The 17797-nt window shown below is 30.1% G+C and overlaps 2 protein-coding genes across 2 annotated transcripts; one reads left to right on the forward strand and one right to left on the reverse strand.

Annotated features, from left to right (window-relative positions):
- Window positions 1-3260: 3260 nt before the first annotated feature.
- On the forward strand, window positions 3261-5077 carry LOC137811525 (uncharacterized). Its single transcript, XM_068613316.1, has 2 exons — window positions 3261-3434; window positions 3558-5077. The coding sequence occupies exon 2, from the start codon at window positions 3644-3646 to the stop codon at window positions 4715-4717; it is 1074 nt and encodes a 357-aa protein (XP_068469417.1). The 5' UTR covers window positions 3261-3434; window positions 3558-3643; the 3' UTR covers window positions 4718-5077.
- A 5225-nt stretch (window positions 5078-10302) lies between these two features.
- Window positions 10303-11331, reverse strand: LOC137809377 (ethylene-responsive transcription factor ERN2-like). Its single transcript, XM_068610499.1, has one exon. The coding sequence runs from the start codon at window positions 11329-11331 to the stop codon at window positions 10303-10305; it is 1029 nt and encodes a 342-aa protein (XP_068466600.1).
- Window positions 11332-17797: the final 6466 nt, after the last annotated feature.

The raw sequence follows: 17797 nt of genomic DNA on the forward strand, positions 1-17797 counted from the left end.
ATCATTAAATGTCATTATTATGTTATAAATGTTTTTCACATGTCATTAGTGACTTAATGATGTCATTAGTGACTTTATGCTTTTGTAAATGTTTCAACCTCAAGTCCGTTTAGACAATATCATTATAATTAATCATCGCATTTACAGTATTATCTGCTTTGGAGTTTGGTGCTCCGTCATGGTTTTATCTTAAAAGACGTCTCGATAGGATAAGAGAGGAAGGTGTATTTAATTGTTTTTGGCCTCGATTGAGTCCTAAACGATGTGAGACTATTGAGTGTACTAGAGCAGTTTGAATTGTTGATTATATTTGAATGAAATGCATAATTTGTTCTTCTTCAAGATAATTCATTCATTATGGAGAGGTAAAAATAAAAGTGTGAAGGAAGAAAGTTTTTTGCGCTCAATTGAAGGGTAATATGTTTATGTTGCCATGTTACTTGTGTTGCTTTTCCATTTGTTAGATTGGATACATGGTAATATAATAGGACAATATAAGAACTAGTCACATAACATGCATTACATTTATTAAGACCTTGGACAGTTTAAGATCCTATAGGCAGTCTATTGAGACATTAGACGATCTATAACCCCCTAGAAAATCTCATGACCAAAAGATCATATGCGGAATTTATGTTTTGATGATAACAAAATCAACCTAAATGGTTTATTTGGTTCTTAAAAAGTTTTATACAACTGCATTACATAGTAAACTCTTTGAGCGTTTACAATATTTGTTTATGATAAACGATTTGATAAGACTTGTTAATTGCATAATAGAATTCAAATTGAATATATTATTTGTGATTGGAATGATATACTTTATATGTGATTTAAATGATCTAACATTGGTTAAGTAGAAGCTGTAATATAAAATAGATCCTATGAGCGTCTACAGTTTTGTTCATACTAGAAGGTCTAATGAACGTGTTGAATGAGGAATATGTTTTTTATTTTAATAGTTAAACAAAATCTTCTAAATACATATATCTATTAAAAATGTGTTCAATCAAAGAGATAGTGTATCCATTGTAATTATTTACTTTGTGAAATTATATCCTTGTGAGTTTTCTTGTGTGTTGATCTCTCGTTACTTTTGTTGTTGCTCATGCTTTGTTATTTACTTTATTCTTATGGTTATACAATCATTTAGACAATTATGCTAGACAATCTGATTTGTTCTTACTAGATAGTTTATTAGACAATCTATCTTTAGTCACTGTGAAAATAGTTTAATGCTTCATTCAAACTCCCTCTCCTTCTAGAGCCAACTGCACCTACACACGCACCACACAATAGAACCGATCACACCAAATTATCACCGACCACACAAAGACCAACCATGGTGAAAAAAACAAGACACGCCAACCACTTTCAAGGGCGTTAGACTGACGCTGGAGAAGAGGAAAGGGAAAACCACAAAAATGAGGATAACGCTAATGGAGGAGAAATGGAAAAGCAAACAACAAAATGGAGGAGAAGCACACCACCAAACAAAGAAACACTAATGGGGTATAGAGAAATCAAAAATTTGGAAATCTAATTCCCCCAAACTTTTTAATTGGCATGAACCCACAATTACTTAAAATAATATTATTATTGTCACGTCCTCAATTATCAACAAGACATAAGACACATTGCGATATCAACTTATTGACACTTTATGTATATTTATTCGTTTATTTTTCATATCAAAATAGTAATAATTCAAGATGTTAAAGGTGTGTCATGTGTGGTGAGAAAGAGGATATTCTTATTCATTTGTTCCTAAACTGTAAGATTGCCAAAACAGTTTGGAATTTGTGTTATATCGGGATTGGTAAGGTAATTGTTCTACACTTTGAACCAAAACAACATTTAAGACAATTTAATATTCTAAGATTATATAAGGTTGGAAATAGAGCCTGTAAATGTATTTGGATCACCATAACAAGACAAATTTGGAAACAAAGGAATATCATACTATTTAGGAATACAACAATTGATCCATTGGAAATTTTTAAGTTAGCCCAAGTAAAAACTTGGTCATGAATTATAGGTAAAGAGAGTCTTGCTGCTTTTTCTTATTCCGATTGGTGTATTAACCCTATAACATGCTTGAAATCTATAAAGAAGCGAAAAACATTAAAATGGATGTTTATGCTCAACTTTTTCGTTGATTATCCTCACATATGGTAATTTTGATCTAAACTTTGATCTGCTGAGAGGCTGATAGTCTTTTTTTGTATTGTAGGAAAAGTGATTGTTGTTTTGCATGAACGAGATCTTGTAATTAAGATCACAAACATTTTTTATGACAATGCATCTTCAAGTTTTGCCATACAAGTTTATGTTGTTCAAGGGACACAACTTTATGTATGTTCACTATACTAGTGACAGATTAGTCCTTATTTTTCAAACGACAATACTCCAGACCTTTGACACTTTCTTTGCAGATGAATTCCTAATTCTTGAAAATCCTTTCTTCATCTATATTGGTTGGTGTCAATGTTTTGTAGTTAGAAGGCTAAAGTGAACAATCTGATATGCAACTAGATACATATATGGCACATTCTTTGTTGTCTAAACGATCCTCTAATTTAAGTTGGACTAAGTGTTAATTTTTTTAATAAAATTAATCTATGATAAAGTTATAAATATAGTGTTTAGGAAGAAACATGATTCTTATATAGTTTTTGTTGTGTGTGTTCAGACATAATTTCTTTTTAGTTTACATAATATTTTTTTTTTTGTGTAGGGGGCATGATCTCTTTACTAATTAACTTGCATTGGATTTTTGAGTTTTTTTATAAATGAATTGGAACATACTTAAATATCCTAATTAATTTATTATATCTTTTGTTGAGAAAAAAATGCTAAAAATGTATGATTACATTCAATTATGAAAAAAAACCTTAAAAGATTCGAGTTTGAAGACCACGTAAAGAAACTACTTTATATTGTTTAAAATACAAAACGGAGTCAAATTTCGCTATTAAAAAACTAAAAATATATACTTTCAATCTTTTACTCGAAATAATTAATAAATATATGTTTTAAATAATTATAAAAATATTTTTTTGAAACACAACAAATGAATTAATTACTCCGTTTAGAATATTCGGATCGGGACCGAATAGTAAATGGGAATTGCTATTATTTTCATAAAAGACCTGGGTAAATTAAGAAAAAATGAGTAATTGTTGTGTCAACGAAAGATGTAACTTTCTAAGGAGCATTACAAAAACAATATATTGTAATAATATATTTTGGAGCTATTCAGAATTCATACAAATCTAAGTTTCAACCCTTTCTTCTGTTACTGTGCTAGGGCCTCAAAATCCCTTTCTTCATCTTCTTCTCCGACGCAATCTCATTCTCATTGCTTCTATCTGTACCAACAAACTTCAGTGCTACACTTTTCAACGCTCCCAATTTAAAGTTCCATTTTCTAGGTACTGTATCGCCTCGATTTCCTCATTCTTCTCAATTCAACCTCCATTGTGCACAATAATAACCTTTTGAAGACACCACCATTTTGTGATTATCTTTTTCTGAGCTTAATCTAGCTGTTTCAGATCTTGGGTTTCACATCAAACTTCGAGTGAATCTTGAACTCCAATGAAATAATATTGTTTTTTTCATTCATAACCCCGCACCCAAAATGGAGATTTCGAGTGGAGGTTGTTCTCCCAGAATCAGGTCTGAATACCCGAGGAAGGAGGGATCCGAGGGAACCCCTGTTAAGCGGTTTGAACTCTCTGATCGTGATCGCAATTATGAAATGCAATCAATGAATGCTTTGGATATTCTGAGAGAAACTGTTAGGATTCTTAGGTTCAATTCATGGGGTTTCGTTGCAATCGCTGTTATGCTTATATGTCCTGTTTCTGCTGTGCTTTTGTCTAATGTGATAGTGGATATGACTATTGTGAAGAATCTGTCTATTAGGCTTATGTTGGTTGCCCAAGCTAGTGGTCTTCCTCTCAGACCAATTATCAAACAGTCTTGTCAGCGATTTGCAGAGACTGTGGTTTCTTCAGCCATGTGCTTTCCTTTGTATTCTACTTTGTTGTTATTGTCCAAAGCTGGGATTGTCTATTCTGTAGATTGTACTTATTCCAGAAAGAAGTTTGACGCTTCCAAGTTTTGTGTGATTGTTTCTAAGATTTGGAGGAAGATCCTCTTCACATATCTGTGGGGGTGTGCGCTTGTAGTTGGTTGCATCACCTTGTTCTGTGTTTTCCTTGTTGCGTTCTGCAGTGCATTGGCTGTTCTTCGGTTTTCCCCAGATATTGTTGTGTACTGTGCAATGATGGTTGGGCTGGTTTTCTCGGTTGTCTTTGCCAATGCCATTATCATCTGTAACATTTCGATAGTGATCTCTGTGTTGGAGGATGTTTCGGGAGCGCAGGCAATGCTGCGGTCTAGTATTTTGATCAAGGGTCAGACTCAGGTGGGTCTACTGATATTTCTTGGATCGACTATAGGGATGGCCTTTGTGGAGGGCTTGTTTGAGCACAGAGTAAAGACACTGAGCTATGGTGATGGATCTTCAAGAGTGTGGGAAGGGCCACTCTTGGTGGTGATGTATTCATTTGTAGTGCTTATAGATTCCATGATGAGTGCAGTTTTCTATTTCAGTTGCAGATCTTCTAGCCTGGAGATCTCAGATTGCGAAGGCAACTCAATTTTAGAAACTATGACCATTTCTGCTGAATCAATAGGAATTCAATGACATTGTCAGCATGGTATTGATTATGCCAATTGAATTAATAAGATGAAGAGGATGCGGTAAGAGTTTGTTCCCTGAAAACTGGGTTGCAATTGAGGAACCTTGCAAGTTGCAACATTTTATCCATTGAGCATTAGATAGGAAAGCTATGTTGAGGGGATGACTTTGAATGGCTTTACCTTAACGAGCTAGCTCATTTCGGCGTACGGAAATTACTTTTTAGTTATAATACAAACATGGAGAAATATGAAAGCCGGATAGTCAATGTATTGTTTTTTGAGTGTTAGTAGAAAAGATAATATTTTATAGGCAAATGTAAGAAATTAATTTGAATCAAACCACACTTTTGTTGTTCTCTTGTGATACACAGTTTGAAGCTTCTTCCTGTATACTGTATTGGGTAACAAAGAGAAATTTTCTGCTTAATTGATCTTTTGTTTCAAACATTTATAACTACAATTAGCTTATGTAGATCAACAAGCTTATCACTAATCAGTACTATTTGAAAAGATGTCATAGGTGAGTGAGTCTATTGAATTTTGTACTTTTATCTGCCTCGTTATTTACAAATATCTCCTGATACTTAATATTTCTTTCTTTTGTTCTAAAATGTTTAGGGGTCTTTCAAGGATAAGGCATCCCACAAGCCTCACCAAGAGGTCTTAGGTTGGTATTTACTAATTCGCCTATTAAGGACTTGCCGTGAGGTTTGAAAGGTTGTTCCCAGTGTTAAACTTGATGCCTTTTTCAGTTTTTATTACATTGTTAAATTTTATACATATAAAGAATAAGTTATCTGTTGATAATCAGTATGCTCCATGTGGATTTTTGAAAAAGTATCCAGAGCTCATTTGTACTGAGAAATCTCTCTCTGTCTAGATCACTAAGGGATTCACCTTCTGAATTTACCATGCATTGAATGATCTTTCTGTGTGCCTAACTGCTTATTCCTTCTAGCTCTATGTAGGAGAATATTTGTTAAACTTGTAAAAAATTTGTTGTTTCACATTTTGACCTAACAAGGTTATAAAATATAAGTGTAGTCTGATGATCTGCTCCTTCAATTTGCAACAAAGTTGAGCATGGCCTTTCTACTTCCCTGAGTGCAGTAACCTTCCCTTTACTAGATGATGATCCACTGCTAGAAGTACCTTGTTAGAGAGCAAAAAAATACTGCGGTTGAGGCTTCTTTCATATGGCAAGCAGGGTATTTCATTCTATTTTGTTTGTTTATTGCATTTGAGGTTGGCAAATTTTTGTGCCTGACAAATATTGTTTAGCAACCTATTTTATTCTCGAAAGAGTGGTAGCAACATGTTATTAAACAATCCTTTTAACACACTCTTATAATGGTTAAAATTTATTAGAAATTACAAAATTATGAAAGATTGATGAAATAAGATGCTGAGATCCACGACATTGTTATTTTCGTAAATTTCAATCAACAAGAGTGTGCATTTAAAATAGTGTATTTCTAGCATTTCTCTTCATTCCAATGGTTCAAGGAATTTTTATGGCCAAATTGAGTGATCAAAATATTATGGTGTTAAGATGTGAATGAGAAATGCTCAAATCTTCTTATGCAAGACTAAGGCTCTATTTGGATAAATTTATCAATAAACACTTTTAGGAGAAGAAAATAAAAAGATAAAATTAATTAAGCTTTTTTATAAGTAAAAAACAACTTGTGCATTTTAACTTTTATTAAAAAAAGTGCTTTCATTTAACTTAATTGTGTTTAAGTTTATTTTCATGGAAAAAGATTGACTCAATTTATTTTCTTTTTGTACAAATATTACTTGTGTATCTTGGCAAGAATACCAAATTGAGTAATAAAGTAGTAAAGTTGTATTTATTGAGAGACTTGTGTGATAACTAGACAATTCAAATATTATTTTTTTGATTTAAGGTAAAATAAAAAGGTAAACAAATTTAAAAGATAATTGTATATAAAATAAAAATAATTAAAGACTTCGAAAATTTACCGAATAGTTAATTTGACTTTAATTTCACCAGACCTTATATGCAATCATTATTTGATTTTGTTCAATCAAGATTATGTCATCAACTCTCAAAATTATTTAAGTCTTAATATCTTAATACAAGTAATTTGATTCCATTGGCAATACATTGAATTAGTATGATTAAAGTAGTTGCTTTAAGAAAAAAAAGTTTTAACTATGATTTGTTGCCTTCTTCAATTCATAACTCGTGAATTTTCCTATTACAATTTTTTTGAACAACAAAAAAAGGATGATTAATTAAAAATAGGGCTGGATGTTTTGAGCTATGAAAGAAATATATTATACATAACTTTTCTAACACTCTAGCACCCACACGATGAGGAATTGGCTTTTCTTTTTACATAGTTATAAATCTAAATCATCTAAAGTAGAACTCCTTTCTCCTTCTATCTAACAGAATATGTTTATTTAAAAAAAAATACATTTCAAATTATAAAATTTGAAAAGATATTTCCAGTATAATCTAGAATATATTTTTTTCTTAAAAAATTACATTTCGGATTATAGAATCTAGAAGGTATTTATGGAAATACCTTCCGGATTTTATAATCTAGAATGTTACTAAAAAAATACATTCTAGATTGTAGAATCCAAAATATATTTCTGGATCTACAAATACCTTTTGGATTGTATAATTCAAAATATATTTTTTAAGGGTTAAATGATCTTTTTGTCTAAACTATGGGGTGCCAAAAGAAACTCTGAAGTTGTAGGAGGAAAACGCCTAAATCACAACATGCCTTAATCACAACATGTGTAAATATTCCTTTGCTTCTAGTTTTAACAACAATTAACAAAGAATCGTTGTTAAAAGCGACTTAAAAATTTCAAAATTATCACCACACCTTTTTGAAGATTTTTTATTAAGGAACCCTTACTGAAAAAGTGTCGTAAATGATTATATTTACACTAGTGACATTGATGAATCTAATGGTTATTACATAATCTAACATGTCCACTCTCTTCTAAAAACTTTGAACCAATCACATTCACCATTACCTATATTATTCAACTTTAAGATCACTCTCTCCTAAAATCAACCAACTTATAGCTGAAATCTTGGTAGCTAATTATATATCAATTTATAAATTATTTATTAATAATAGAAATTACTTTAGATACCAATAATATTTTTAGTGTTTAAAATATTATTTAATTTAGTCAATATAGTAATTAATTATTTTTTGTCTATAAAATTAGTTTATATTTAATAATGCGATAAAATTTGTAATCAAGAATACTAATTAAAAAGAAGATAAAAAAAATCCACAATAATGGAATTAATTTTCAAATCAAAGATCAAATCAATCAATATTGTGTCTAATTATGATTCATTGAAACATAACACATTTTTTTTTCTAATCATATAACACTCAACCAAGAGTTTTTATGATATGGTCATTACCATTTCAAGGTTGTTTTGATGCACTTTTATGTTATAATTCTTAAAAACAACACCAAAAGTTTATCCACGTAAATTTTGAACACTTAATTCCTATGTTTGAAGTACAAGGATCAATTTTTGTTTAAGAGTATTCTAAAATAGAAAACAAACAAAAACTAAATCAAGTAATCAAGGCTAATTGGAGAAGAAAACTAAACAAGACATATTATTTTAAAAACAAAGAAAGATTACACAATTAAAGGTGATTAAAGATTAATGAAAATAATTATATCAAACATATAATAGGCATGCAATAACAACTATCATCAATTAAGATTAACCAAATATTTGGATAAAAATAAAACCATGAGTCACTCTCGAATTTGTGACTGAATCAAAATGTTTATAAAATAATTAATAATGACATGTTTTTTAATGAAAATCTAATTAGAGATCAAATTGTTATAAAGTGAAATTTAAGCCTAACTCAACCCCATAAAACCAGTTTATAGGATTGAGGTTTGCACCCACTTATATACAATGAAATGTCCTTATCTCTAGTCGATGTGGGATCTCCATCACAAATTTGCAACAACTTTTGTCATGGATTTAGCGACCAACTCATTAACCATACATGGAATCCTTAAATCAAATTGATCTAAAAAAAATTCAATTAACTTTCACACATAAGAATTGAATAGAAAACATCAACATTAACATGTTCTTGATTAAAATGCATCATGTTTAAACCAAAAACTCTGATGACCAAATAATAAATTCGTATTTGTGATTTAGAAGATAAGATCAGTAAAATATGATTTTTATTCAAGAACACACAAAGCATTTAGTACAATCAATTAAAAAGTGGAAATAAGCAAAACTAGCCGATTGAAATGAAGAATAATCCATAGAATCCAAGACCATTCACTTTAATCGATTGAAATTACTTGAAACTCCTTATGCAGTGAAGTATGTCTCAACCATTAGTTTGAAGTTTAAGAACTCAAGAACATTTAAGAACGACAAATTATAAAAGATAGAAGAAATTAAAGATAAAAAAACACGCCACTCTCAAGAGAAAGATAAGTGCAAGAGGAAAATCACCTCAAAAGGAATTTACCTCAAAAGGTGAGTTATGTTACAAATAAGAGGATACATGTTTATATATACTAGTTATAGAAAATGAAGGTTTTATTTTATCACTTGTTTGGTAGGTACATATATTTTTCCAAACAAAACTCTTGTATGAAATATGAAGAGTTTAGTACATAATTTCTCAACCTACACCCTTGTTTTTTAGAGCTAGCTTTATATCCAAACTAAAGTACCTTAAAATTTTATTTAAAGAAAAACATATATTTTATATTTTTATTTACAAGAAAATTATAAAAAATATTAAGAATTTTTTTTATATTTTCTTTGAATCTATTATGTATTCCTCTTATGATTCTTCCTCTATAATCTTTTATTGACTTTTTACATTCATTTTCTTTATTTCTTCTTTTTTAAACCCTTATAAACTTTATCTTCAGGTAACATATAAATAGGATAGTGATGTGTCCATGAATAGTAACATCATAATAAATTAATATTTTAATTAGATTTTTACTTTACTCTTTAATTTAAATATTATTTTATTATTATAAAGAGTTTTAATTTAAAATATTATTTTATTATTATAAAGAGTTTTAATTCATTATATTATTTTATTATTATATAATGAATTGTGAAGTGAGTGTTTTTACTATTAGGAATGTCAAAAACAACTTTATATCATATTAATATTCTTTGATTTGGGATGAGATTAGATTAGTGTATAAGGATAAATTGTATATATCTCTAAATAATGCAAACTAATACTTTTGTTAGTTTTTTATTTTCATCTTTATGCAGTATAATTCGCAAATCACCTTGTACAATTTTTTTTCATTATTCTTTAACTCAATTCGATACTAAGTGAACAACAAAAGTAAATGATAATGTAAAAAAAGCTTTATTTAGGATGAAATTAAAGAATATGGGCTAAATGGCATCTCTATAGTAAAAGATAAAAAAGAATATCTATGCTACTCCAATTTTATTTTCTGCGTAGCTAGAATGAAAATGAAAAAGTGAGCTCCCAAATGAGTGAAAGACAATTTTGTTCCTCACTATAGTGCCTCTACGTCAAACGTTAAGAGTTAGCATCCTAAAAAACCTTCGAATTCCTTTCCATTTTCTGGTCCAACTTGTAGCCTCAAACACTCAGACACTCCGGTTAAGGTGTAAAGACAAGCCGAGAATTTACGTTCATACTTCATCCTGAAAGTTTCTCTACCTAAGGATGAATCATCAACATCGTAATAACTGTATTCCTCTATCGCTCCCACCATCTCTTCTGCTATCTCAAATGGAGAAAAAGAGTAACTCAGTGATCCAGCACAGTCCAAAAACTGAAAATCACAAGCTTCCAACTCTCCTTTACCACTCACAATGTGCTTGTTTTCATCATAAACATGATCACCAAAATTATACCCGAAGCTGAAATCTTCCCCGCTACACTTTTGGTTAGAAGTTTCTTCATGAGTTCCGCAGCTATGGTCACAAGTAGTTATGTCATAAGAACCATAACTAGCACCATAATAACTTTCTTCAACAATCCCATTTCCTTTCATATCTACAAAATTCCCGTAGTGGGGTTCTTCTGTTTGGAGATATAATATAGGTTCTGGTTCAGGCTGAGATTCATGTTCTGGTTCAGGTTGAGGTTCTACTTTGGTTTCTTGATCATAGTGGTTACTGGGAAGAGGAGAGGTAACCCTACATGAAGAGGCAAAGTTTCTAGCTTTGAGCCTAACAAGGAGGAGTTTGGCAATTTTTGGAGGAAGAGCAGAAACAGAAGGAGAATATTGGGATGGAAAAAAGTTAGTGCGAGTGTTGGCACCACGAAGCAAACGTGCTGCAGCATCATAAGCTCTTGCAGCATCTTCAGCATTGTCGTAAGTGCCTAACCAAAGTCTAATGTTCTGTATGGTGTCTTTGATTTCAGCCACCCATCGCCCTGAGGGTCTTTGTCTCACCCCAATGTAACGTTTGTTAGCTCTTCTAGCTCTAAGTATAGCAGCAGCCATTGAAGCTGCTTCTTCCCTTAGTTTTTCCCATTCAGTGTTACCTTCTTCACTGTTCTTTTCTCCTCCTTCACATTCCCATCTTTTTCTCTTGTTTGCCATTTTCCCCTCCATGAGGCTTTCTTTTACGTTCGATCGTGCATTGCAGCACTGGCCAGCGCACGCATTTATAACAAAGTGAGTGCAGAAGCCGTTTAGTTGAAAGTGAGATATTTGGGGTCTCAAATGCTTGTTACTTCCCCTTGTTCCAACTATAATTCGGCTTTCTTTCTTTCCTTGTTTTTTACTTAAAAAACAAACCTTAGAACCCTACAGAACTTTCGCTTTCATTCTAGGGGAGATTACAAGATGTACTTCTTAATGAAACTAATTTTTGCATTTTTCGATTTTTAATGTGAGAATTAGTCTCACTTATAAATTATGTATTAGACACAATACGAAAATACATATAATTTCTAAAATATAAGACACATAGACACAAATCTATATATTATATAATTATTAATTATATAAATTGACAATAAAGATTTATATGCATAAGTATGTTCTAGATTTTTTTTTTAACAGAAAAATGATTTTTTTGACTGGTTCAAAATGATTTGTTTCTTATTTTTATAATCATAATAAAAATTTATACAATAAATTTGAGTTTTTAGAAAATTAATGTATTTTCTTTTTTGAAATTGTGTTAGAATCGTGTTAAAATTGTCACAAATCTAACAAATATTTTTTGAATTGTGTCATACGAATGTCGATGTCCTACGAGTGTCATACGAATATCTTCACGGATACGTATTCTACGAGTGTCATATGAATATCAATTTCCAATACTTGTATCCGACAACGACACACCATTTAAGAGAAGTGTCTTAGTCTAATAGAGATAAAGTGTCTATGTGTGAGTTTAGACAAATATAAAAAAGGAATGGTTCTTCATCTTCAACTATCATTTTATAATAACAATACTATTTAAAAAATCATTTTATTGATTATTTGTGAGTATTATTGTTTAAGTTACTTTTACAGATCATTTTAATATCCTGTATAAATTATACAACGATCAGATGACTTTTACCTTAAAAATATTTGTGTATAATGTATATTCTTTTTTTTTGGTACTATTTTTTGTTTTTAAATTCTTTCAAGTTAAAATTATTTTTTTATTATTTATTAATTTATTATTGGTGTTATTTTGATATAAAAACCTGAACACGGAAAAGAAAAATGAGAAAAAAAAACAAAAACAATTTATGTTTGAGGAGATTTTTGAGTTGGAGTTTCTTCTGTTAATAAATTAAGATTAGTTTCCGGCATATGAGAAGCTTTTGTCAATGTCAAAAGCCTTGTGGAAATCACCTTTACTTTTACATATAGGTCACAAAAGCATATGCCCTAGATTGATGCTTGAACGATGAGATCAAGTCAAATCTGCTACGTAACTCTATTAATCATATTCTTATTTATCTTACAAATTGTGGCTTATTTTGAGAAATAATTTTAGAATGTGATAATATCACTTTTTTTAATAAATGTTTACTCAAAGAAACGGTAGTCTGTTTGAAGTTTGCTTGTATGTACGATAAGAAAAGCGCATATTAGTTGTTATACACAAGTGTGGGCTTGGAGAGGAAGCAAAATATAGTGGTTCAAATCCACTCTAAAAACATTTTTAATGAAGATTAAAGGCAATTTCGTCCTGTCCCATATCAATTATAACTTGCACCCTATATTTTTTTAAATTTCCAAAATTATTCTTATTTTGGATTTAAAAATCCAGAATAGTAAAAATAATTCAAAAATAATAAAAAAATACATTCCGGATAAAAAAATTAGAACACAAAATTAAAAAGGCATTCTAATAAAAATTTTCGGAATTAAAAAATGTGTTATGGATATCTAAATCTGGAAATATTTCTGGATAAAATACTCTGGAAGTAAATTTTATTCACCCTCTTCTTTTTTTTAGATTATTTTCGTCATTTTGGAAGGACATTTTTGTCATTTTCAATACCAATTTGAATACATGTTGGAATTGATATGGTGCACGAAACATTTGCCAAGATTAAATAAAAATAATTAAAATGAGATTGTATAGACTAGTGACAGAAATAAAAATAAATTTTGTAATTATTTTAAAAACATAGTTTTGGTTGGATTGACGTACTAATAGTAGTTGTGTATAATTTTATTTTATTTATTTATTTAATGAAAGTTTATTTTTATATTATTAACAGTTAAAACTTCTATTAAGTCATTTATTTAAGGTTGTAGTTTTTCTTACTAAATCATTACTGGAGAACGTGTTCTCAAAGTTTTTTTTAAAACTTCACGAAAAGTCTTTCAAAACCCCTGTTATGAGTTTAAGAACCTTTGTAAAATACCATGAGTTTTAAAACCTTTGTAAAATACCATGAGTTTCAAAACCTTCGTAAAATATCATGGGATTTACGACCTCCATAAAATTTCATGGGTTTTACGACCTCTGTAAAATTTTATGGGTTTCAAAACCCATAAAATTGCAATGGCAGATGAACTTGTTGCTCTCTCTACCAACAACACTTGGACACTTGTGCCTCTTCCCTCGGGAAAGAAAGCCATTGGATGTCATTGGGTGTACAAGGTAAAACACAAATCAGATGATACCATTGATCTCTACAAAGCACACATCGTTGCAAAAGGCTACACAGAGCTTGAAGGTCTAGACATTCTCGACACCTTCGCTTCCGTTGCAAAGTTGACCACCTTGCGCCTACTTCTTACCCTTGTTGCATCAAATAACTAGGAACTCAAACAACTGGATCTTAACAACGCCTTCCTACATGGAGACCTTCTTGAAGAAGTCTACATGAAGCCACCTCCTGGAGTTGTCGTCCCTAATCCACACATTGTCTGCAAATTACAATGCTCTCTCTATGGTCTATGCCATTCTGGTCGACAATGGTATGCCAAATTATCCCAGTTTTTACTTACAAATGGTTATGCATTATCCTTTGCTGACTACTCATTATTTTTAAAAACACATGATGCTCACATCACTCTCTTCTTGTGTATGTTGACGACATCGTTCTCACTGGAAATAACACTGAGGAAATCACTCACATAACCACACTATTGCATCAACACTTTAAGATCAAAAATTTGGGTGATCTTACTTTCTTTCTGGGATTAGAAGTAGCCCAAAGCAATGTTGGAATTCACCTTTCTCAACAAAAGTATACCATGGATCTTTTACATGAAACAGGGATGCTTGATTGTGCTCTTGTCCCCACACTTATGGTCCATTCTTCGCACCTTTCTAGTAACCAAGGTATCGCTCTAACTGATGCAGAGTCTTCTTCATACCGCCGACTAATTGGAAGACTCATCTATTTGAACACCAAACCAGACATTGCTTTCAGCGTGAACAAACTCAGTCAATTTGTTTTAGCACCCACATCAACTCACCACCAAGTTTTTTTTTCGTATTTTTCGGTATCTCAAGAATGCTCCTGGTCATGGTATCTTTCTGTCAGCAGCAAGCACTCATCAACTCAAGGCGTACAATAACTCTGATTGGGCCACTTGTGCCAAGACATGAAAATTTGTCACGGGTTTCTCTATCTATCTTGGTGAGTCACTCATTTCTTGGAAATCTAAGAAAAAACAAACAATCTCAAGAAGTTCTTCACAAGTAGAGTATAGAGCACTAGCCGCCACCACATGTGAGATCCAATGGTCTATATGTTACAAGACCTTCGTATCCATTCCATCCAACTTGCCATCCTCTACTGTGAAAACCAGTCCACCATACAGATAGCATCCAATCAAGTATTCCACGAACGCACAAAACACATTGAGATAGATTGTCACCTTGTTCGGGAAAAACTCAATGTTGGACTGATAAAACTACTCCCCATCTCTTTCTCCATGCAAACTGCTGATATCCTCACCAAGCCTCTACTTCCTTTTACCTTCAAAGTTCTTCAATCCAAGCTGAGAATGAAGAACTTATACTCCCAACTTGAGAGAAGTGATAAACTATGTACTTTGTATTTTTATTTGGGCCTACATATGGGCCTTTATTTTATGTTTGGGTTTTTTCTGTTTTCTGTTTTTCTGTTTGACACCTTTTGGGCTGCCTGTTATTTTTCTGTTTTTTATACCCGCTTATGCCACTTGTAATACACATTCAAATTCAATTCAATATTCTTCTTATTTCACAGTTCCTCTTTGCATTCTATCATATCTCTTTCTCTTTACTCCTTAATGTATTAGGTTTTCTGGATTCTTGATTATCCCCTTTCAATCACAGGGTGCATTGTTCTTTCTCTCTACTTTTACTCACTTACATTTTATAATTCAATTACTTTTCTTCACCTTTCCTCTCATTCAATCTAAATTTGAGGTAGTCATAAACATCATAATGTTATAAATGTTATAAAGGTAAGATTTGTGATTTAATTTTAATCACAAATTAAATTAAGTTTTTTAAAGTCAATATGATCATCCTTTAATCTTGACTTATCCATACAAAAACTCATAAAAATTAGGTTTTTATTGAATTTAACCTTCAATTTAGAGGCACAAACTGAATCTAAGTTTGATTCTAATTTGCAACTTTTGAATTTATTTATTTTTTATTCATAAGAATCTAATACATCTAAGAAAGTTTACAACAACTCACACGCACGGCTCAATCACTAAACATGGATTGAATTTAGGTATTTTTAATTTCATTTGGACTTAGCTCATAAAAGTATTAGATCAACTGGACTTTCATTTGATATATAGTTAAAAAGATTATTAAATATGATTGTGAACTATATAAATGTATGTAAATATTGTGCAAAAGAGAAATAGATCTGATTCATGAGTTAACCAAATAATCCGTGGGACACTGAAAAAGTAGTGACTTAAATTGAAGGGATCAAACCCATCCATAAACTTGGAACTCAACCTGTTTTTAAAATAATAAAATTGAAAAATAACATTGATATAACACACATATATATATATATATATATATATATTAAATTATCACATTTAAAAACTGGAATCAATTTTATTTTTGTGATTTTATTTTTAAAAACTATTATTTTATTTTTTTTTAAATTTTTTCTCTTTTAATTTGGACAATGGATTGGTACCTTACTAAATCTTTTAAACCCATTTAAAATATGCTAAAGTAATTTTTCACTTGCCCTAAGATTCACCAGTACAATTTTCCCCTATTTTTTCAACCGCATCATTGCAATAAGATGCTGACAAAGTTACAGACAAGTTATATTTTTTTAAAGATTTTTAAAGAGGATTCATGCAAGAAACAAACATATTAATTATTCATTTTGCCACTATATGAATTTGATTATGAATACATATTTTATTATATATCTTTATAAGTATTATATTAAATATATATATTATATTTTTATATTATTAATATTTATATTATAATAAAATAAATATAATTAATTATATAATGTAATATATATAAATAATAATTATTATTATTAAAATAATAAAAACTATTAATAAATATATAAAATAATAATTAAATTTATGAAATAACAACTATAATAAATAATTAAAAGAATTATAAATAATAAATAAATTTAAATAATAGTAATAATAATAAATTTAAAATTATTAGTTAATTATAAAATTATGATTTTTTATTTAATTAAACTTAATTTATAATAATATAAATTAATAAATTATTATATATATTATTTTATAATTTTTTAAATTTATTACATCTATCAAATTACTCACAAATTTTCATAATCTTTTATTTATTTTTCATTCTATTTTCTTAATCCAAAACAACATCATTCTACAAATTCACTCCTCGAAATCCAAAATCCAAAGAAAACATTGGAGTGAAAGTGAAAACATAACCATGCCAATCAAGTTTATTTATGGAAGGAAATGGTCAAAGCAATGATTGAGTATTGTAAACTTGCAGACATTGTAACACCCTGAAAATCCATTGGCAAGATATTATAAAAGTAATAATACTTATGTAGAATATAATAGCTTGCTCGATAGGGAATTAAATAATCTGTGTGAATAGGGTGGTCTATAAATTTAGAGGAAATGATAGTTTATGAAAATAAGTAAGAAAAATTATAACTAAACACATTTCTCTCAATAAAACCGAGGTGAATATATGAAGAGAAAGTTTCTACATACGATTTCTTAAACATACACATGAAGAAAAAAAAATTCCGTTTGTCATTCTTCTTATAATGAATCCACCAAAAGTAAAATTTCCAATAATTCCACCATTGGAGATACTTTAATTCCTTTGAGTTGCATCACTAACTAACTAAGAACAAACCAATTTTAGTAACAGGTTAAATCAGCCCTTGGATACATTGTTTACAATATGAGTACAGGCCTTAACTACTTAAAGTAAAACTTCACTTAAAAGTTGAGCAAAATGATTGTTTATAAATTATATTAGTAGCCTATATGTAGTTTAGCTTGCATTTTTTATCTCTGCAATACTAAAAAAATTCTAAAATCTTGTGTTTGTTTCAATCATGCAAACAATGGAAAAGAAATAAACTCTTATGAATAAAGATGT

The sequence above is a fragment of the Phaseolus vulgaris genome, chromosome 2 (genome assembly GCF_000499845.2).
Source record: "Phaseolus vulgaris cultivar G19833 chromosome 2, P. vulgaris v2.0, whole genome shotgun sequence".
Classification (NCBI taxonomy): domain Eukaryota; kingdom Viridiplantae; phylum Streptophyta; class Magnoliopsida; order Fabales; family Fabaceae; genus Phaseolus; species Phaseolus vulgaris.

What these genes read in the sequence shown, in the direction of transcription:
- LOC137811525 (XM_068613316.1), top strand. Translation starts at nt 3,644, where the DNA reads ATGGAGATTTCGAGTGGAGGTTGTTCTCCCAGAATCAGGTCTGAATAC.
- LOC137809377 (XM_068610499.1), bottom strand. Translation starts at nt 11,331, where the DNA reads ATGGCAAACAAGAGAAAAAGATGGGAATGTGAAGGAGGAGAAAAGAAC.